The sequence below is a fragment of the Gymnodraco acuticeps genome, unplaced genomic scaffold, assembly GCF_902827175.1.
Source record: "Gymnodraco acuticeps unplaced genomic scaffold, fGymAcu1.1, whole genome shotgun sequence".
Classification (NCBI taxonomy): Eukaryota; Metazoa; Chordata; class Actinopteri; order Perciformes; family Bathydraconidae; genus Gymnodraco; species Gymnodraco acuticeps.
In genome coordinates, this window is record NW_022989755.1 from 1,348,614 (window position 1) to 1,354,613 (window position 6,000).

The 6,000-nt window shown below is 40.5% G+C and overlaps 1 protein-coding gene across 1 annotated transcript in view; it reads right to left on the bottom strand.

Moving 5' to 3' along the window:
- The window catches only part of LOC117543637 (A disintegrin and metalloproteinase with thrombospondin motifs 14), a 57,633-nt gene extending 55,128 nt beyond the window's left edge, over window positions 1–2,505 (bottom strand). Inside the window, 2 exon segments of the mRNA XM_034212034.1 lie at window positions 1,571–1,998; window positions 2,427–2,505. Of these exon segments, the coding sequence (XP_034067925.1) occupies window positions 1,571–1,998; window positions 2,427–2,505 (507 nt within the window).
- Between the last annotated feature and the right edge of the window lie 3,495 nt (window positions 2,506–6,000).

The window sequence follows — 6,000 nt, forward strand, 5'->3', positions numbered from 1 at the left end:
GGTTTGAAAGTTCACTCTAATTTGCTCGACTGCAAACATCCATTAGCGGCTCGGCTCACCTCCAAATGGCTCTGCCCTGTCCCATCAGCGACAGTGAGCACAAAAGGTGACAAATACATAGATTGGTGGGTATGGTGGGGACATACAATGCTCTGGAAGACGAAGTGAGCTGGAATTGTGTCAAATAATTTGGAATTGATTTCAATTTAGGCTAAATAAAGAGCCTCAAAAGCCATTTGGTATACAGGTCAACAAAATACTAAACTCCAAGCTCTTCAGAGATCTGTTCTAGCTCATTTATGTTAATAGCCCTATGTACTAAGGCTTAGCAAAGTATACAAACCGTCCCACCTTCCTTTAATTCATGTTACCCTGTCCTTCCTTTTCCCACTTTCTTGACTTCTGCTACTATCACTAAAGGCAAACCCCCTACAAAACTAACAACAACTTTAAAGACCCTTAAAGCTTCTCTGGTCAATAATTCAATAATAACTTGGGTGAAATTTCTATGTGTAATTTGAAAGAGGTTGCTCATTGTGATTAACCTGCAGAAAAGTATCACTTGACTGTCGTTCCTCTTTGCTTTACAGAGCACTCTAGCATATTGTTCTCATAGCTTAGGTTTAAAAGCTGGCAACTTTATGGTTGTGGCTCTCTTGCTGATCTCATTAACACCATTGTCAGATCGAGCTGCAGCAGTTTTCAGGCTTCAAACACCCACAGCTAGCTTCAGTAAAAATAGCTCTTAATCAAAATAGAGCCATTTTTTTCTCAGGAGTTTGTGGAGACCAAAAACAGAGCTAAAAAGCATCTGACTATTGGGCTAATATTAGTAAGTAGGCCAGAAACTCCAAATGATGGATAATATTGTTATTAATCTCAATGTTTGTTTGGCGGCTTCTTGCACTTACAAAACCTAAATGGAACCGTTTTGTAGTCTTGCAACATGCTATGCATTGGCAAATATATGTGCTCGGCTATTTATCTCGTAGAGAAAGAAAAATGAAAGGATTCAGATTTACTTCTCGGATTCTATATCCATTGTATTCAATATCCCAACCCTACTGCTCCTGTCTCATCAACAACCTTTCAAGCTTGCAAGTTTTTAAGCGTTTTTCTTCTGCTCTTTCATCAGTTAGACCGGCTCGATTCTAGCCCAATCATCTGCTGCCTGAGGAACTCCTAAGCAATGGAGCAGGATCTGGACACGCAAACTGCCACATATGCTTGCTGGTGTACAGAGAAATATTTTGGGAAGAATACGAGTGTTTGAAAGAAACTGTGCATACTGATGACAATATAAATGATGCTGCAGGGCTTTGAGTTTGAGTAGTCTCTCATTAAAACACCAAACAACAATCATGGAGTCCCTCTTAAGCCATCACAGGTGTAAATGGTTGTTCCTTCAAAGAAGGGTAGATTAAAAGAAAGACTTTAAAGAATGTTTTATATGAAGATGTGGTGCACATATTCCAAATTCTAAGTGGCACTGCAAAAGAAGGGAAAGCATATTTTCTCCCAGCTACGTCTATCTCAATCAGACTAATATTTCAAGTATGCATTGACTTACCAGTCCGTCACAGTTGCTGATAGCCACAGAGGCCTCCGGCATGTCGCTGACGTCTCCAGTGAAAACACAGTCCCTGTGGATATGTTCCTTGGCCTTTTCCACAAAGTCCTCATGCCATTCCACAAAAGCCCCCGGGGCCACCAGCCTCCTGTTGGCCCTCAGGCGGAGGTGCAGTTCTTTTCCAAACACAGTGACATTGAAAAACAAGTGCTGCGTAGAGGCGGGGGTGACCGGGGGCATCTCGGGGGCACTGCGGGCCACCCTCCTGCTGCTGCTGCTGCTGAAGGCTGAGGCGGCATCAGCATCAGCATCACCATCACCATTACTTCCACTTCCAGCAGAGACCACGTGAGAAATGTACCGGCCCTGGGAGTCTGTGCTGAATGGCACGATAAGACCATATTCACTTAACTTTCCAGAGAGTTTTTCTGATGGGACAAATAGTGTCAAGTGAGAATCACATTCACAGACCTATGGCAAGCTCTTATGGAAAAAAAAGACTATAAGGGAAAGTTGGCTGAATGACTAAAAAGGCATATTGAATTATAGAGGCCAGAACTAAACACTATTACATGCTTATTTTTATATTAAGCATTTAAAAGCTGTACAATGAAATGATGTTTGTCTTTAAAACACTGAAGTAGAAGGCTATGAGTAATAATTCTGCAGACAAAAAGGGGAGTCAAGTTCAACACACTGCATTGACTTCATCCATAACAGTTAGGCTGTCAGATTTATTATGTGGACCTATTAATGGAATTAGGCCATCATTTTAGATAATTGCCCCTCCACATTTAGACTTTTGAGTGCACAGATTATTGATACAGATTGCAAAAAAAGTAAGTGGATAACTCACCATGTGTTTCTGCAGCGAAAATATGATCCAAAAAAAGTTGACAGAGTGAAAAGCACATCAATAAATACGTACAATCCATAGCGAGGGCTATAGTGTGAAAGCTGCCACTTCAGCGCTGAGTTTTCCTTTCTGTTGTAAACTTTGAGCAAAGTCCTTCCTTGTGAACAAAAAGCGCAAATGCAGGAGAGGTCCTCAGAGTTGAGCTGCAGCGAAGCAGCCGGGCATTTCTGAGCGTTTCCCTCTAGACGCCAAACTGACGGATACTCAAAAGTTGTTTCCAATCTTTTGGCCTGTGCTGAACTGCATAGACCAAGACTGTCCCATCCATTTAGGGAGTTACGGGGGGATATCTGGGGTGCTGATGACGACAACTCTCCCCGGTAAAAACCAGGACGGTTTGAAGAGGTAGCCCACTTTTTTTCCCAACCCGTCTCCGTCCCTTTCCTTCCCCAGATAACTTTTTTTATAAAGGCAGGAGTGCAAGTTAACGCACGCCTACGCTGAGAAAAAAAGTCGGAAGAGTTCAGATAAAGTGTGCAGAGACAGAGTGTCCCGGTGGTGAAACATCTGCCGTCCAGTCGTGCACCATTACGCACCAATGGTTCGGCTGCGGGACTCTCCACTGCTCAACTTGAAGCCACTACCAGCCAACAGTGGGAGCGCCTTCTCTCCACCAGACAACCACATATTAAGCCAAGCGATTTTTTTCTCAGCTCAAAAACGAAAAGAAACGAAAAGTAACTGGAGACGTTATATCATCCTGTCCACCTCCACAGCTAATATCTTACACAAAGTCCCTCTTAAAACGGGTGAAATGTATGCCAGATGCATAGTTATAACTCATATATGTTTACATGAGGCCACAAACACGTCAGTGATAACGCTGCAATAAATCAGGAATGACAGAGGTCAAAACGTTCCAATGCACGTGACTTTGACTTGTTTGGAGAAAATCAAATACATTATTATCTCGTGTTGGTTTGAAAACGGGAATTAGACACTTGTTGAGAATCACAGATATTGATAACACCTAACAACAACCCAGTCAAAAAACTCAAAGGGATATGTAATTTACTTGACAAAATCCCTAAATATTAAATATTAAGAACATTACTTAAAAACAAATCAATATTAAAGAAGAAACAGGAGATCAAATGCATTTTTGTTTCCCAAGTGAACCTTAAAAATAATGCTCATGAGTGCAATTAAACAGTTATTGGTAGCTGTTATTATTCCTTGTATTCGTTTTGTGCTATTATAGACTATAATATTTGAAGCCAAGCCATTTAGACAATGGAGGTGAAGGGAGTTTTCAAAGTCTTTTTTTCAGTAAACTGCCACTTGTGTCACTTAATGTATACTGTCAACTGCAGCTTAGTGAATGTTAATACATCAAGAGAGAAATGTACACTAAAGACTTGGAAGATCACCTACACTGCTTTTACTTTTTATATGAGCCAGTGGAGGACAATTTAAATCTACCAAAACACTGTGCAACGTACATATTTATTTGAACATAGACATGAAAAAAATCCAACCCATCCATTTACAGCCAAATTAAGTGCTTTCAAAGGTAAGGTAATGTGATTTTTACGAACTAATCATGTTCTATGTCGATTGAATACAGTCTAGTATAAACAAAAGCAAGCCTTGCATGATCCTAATTAATGACATGTTGCCGTTTTCATCTCAAATATTCATAATCTGGGCTAATCCTGCAGATGTCACTGTGAGCATATGTTCCATTTGCAGAAAGGGAACAAATCCAACACCATCATTGGAGTTTGAAAAGGTGTGAAAACTCTCCAGTAGATTTCATCAGAGGAATGACAGCCTGTTAAAACTTTGGATGACTACTCAAGCAACCAGGACTTTTTTTTTTGGCCTCGGCTCACCCTGCTGGAGTCCAGACTTTGTTAGACATGACCACGCAGAGACTGAACCAACAACTCTTGAATCCTTCTCAGAGGAAGAGAAGGGGGTTGGGTTGAAATGAGTTTTGACTTTAAGGTACTTCTTTTTTTTAGGGAAAAGGTGTCTAGACAGGACATTATTTTGCTTCCACAGTTCCTCGACTGTGTCTGGGCTATGTTGATTTGCGCGACCTCCCCCATGCAGCGCCATACTCTCATTCTGTGGCTAATTAGCTCCATGCTCCCAGGATGGTCAATGTAGAGCAGGTGTGGGTTTTTATGCAGTCATGATCCCCCCAGGGCCGCAATGAGAGGATTGGATGCTGGTCCAGAGTTGTGCATTAATAAGCCATGGAAACTAACCACAGCATTAAGAGATGGAAACCATTAACGGCCTTGTAAGAAGTTTTATGCTATTTTTCCATGCAAACTGTTTGGAGTGTTTTTTGTTGTTTTTGTTTCGTTTGTGTCTAAAATGCCAGGGCGACAATCCACAATATGGCATCTAGTATTCAATTATAAGTATTTTTTTCCCTTTAAAAAATGAATCGCTTCACTGCAGGCTGTGGTTACATACACACACAAGAACAATTTTCTACTACAGTGCTCGCATTAGAACTTGTTGTTCCTCACAACAGGGGTGTAAAATAAAAACTTGAATACACTCTTAGAAACAACCCAACTGTTAAGTACTTTAACTTAGCTGAACAATATCCACTTGAGACAGCCAGTCCTAACAGAAATGTGATTTATTCAACAATAAACACTTTATTTTCCATTCCTTACTCCACAGACGCTTCAAACTACTTTCAACTGTACTCGTCTGAATGAAACTGACACTTTTTAATCTGCTATACAGTAGTTGGGCCAGTCTTTGAGGGTAGAGCGGCAGGAAAAAAAAGTGTCTTCCCTCCTGTTTCCAGCAATGGGGAGAAGTTAAAGAAGTGTGCATGAGTTGTGGAAGCCTCAGTGTGTGCTGTAATGCGGTCTAGCCATGCCAGCGTGCTGAGAAAATATGTGACTGTTCATCTCTCGAGATGCAGGGAGATGCAAAGCAGCTGCAAGTCTGCCCGGCAGCTTGAAGGAAGAGAGAAACGTCTGCCAACTTAAGAACCAGCGACTTAAAGAAGTTGTTATTATCGTCCTCCACCCCGTGGTAATGGAGGGATTTTGACTCACTTGACCTTCCTTAGAATTGTGATTACTGTAATGAGTGTGGGAGCCTTTACTGTAAATGCAGCTGCAACAGCACTGTAATATGTCTCAAAATATTTTTTTGTTTTTTCACATCCACCAAAGAGTTGTATGTCTGTTTGTTTTCTCATATCACAAACACTATAGTTTTTAATATTTATTTGGGGTAATGCTAAAGGAATAGCTTTACATTTTAGGAAAAACACATTCACTTTCCTGCCAAGAGATAGATGTTACTAAAAACAAAATATTTGCTTTGACTATGCCCTAGCATAAAATATAAAAGATCTGACTGCTGTTTGATAGGAAATCATAATTTCTCTGTGCCTTTTAAAACTGTAACAAATCACTGATGGAAAATAAACACATGAGATGTGATGACGCTATGATTAAGGTTCAGTTATGATTTAGGGGAAGATTATGGTTTCAATATTTAAATCAGTGTTCAAAGTAAGGTGACCTTTGTC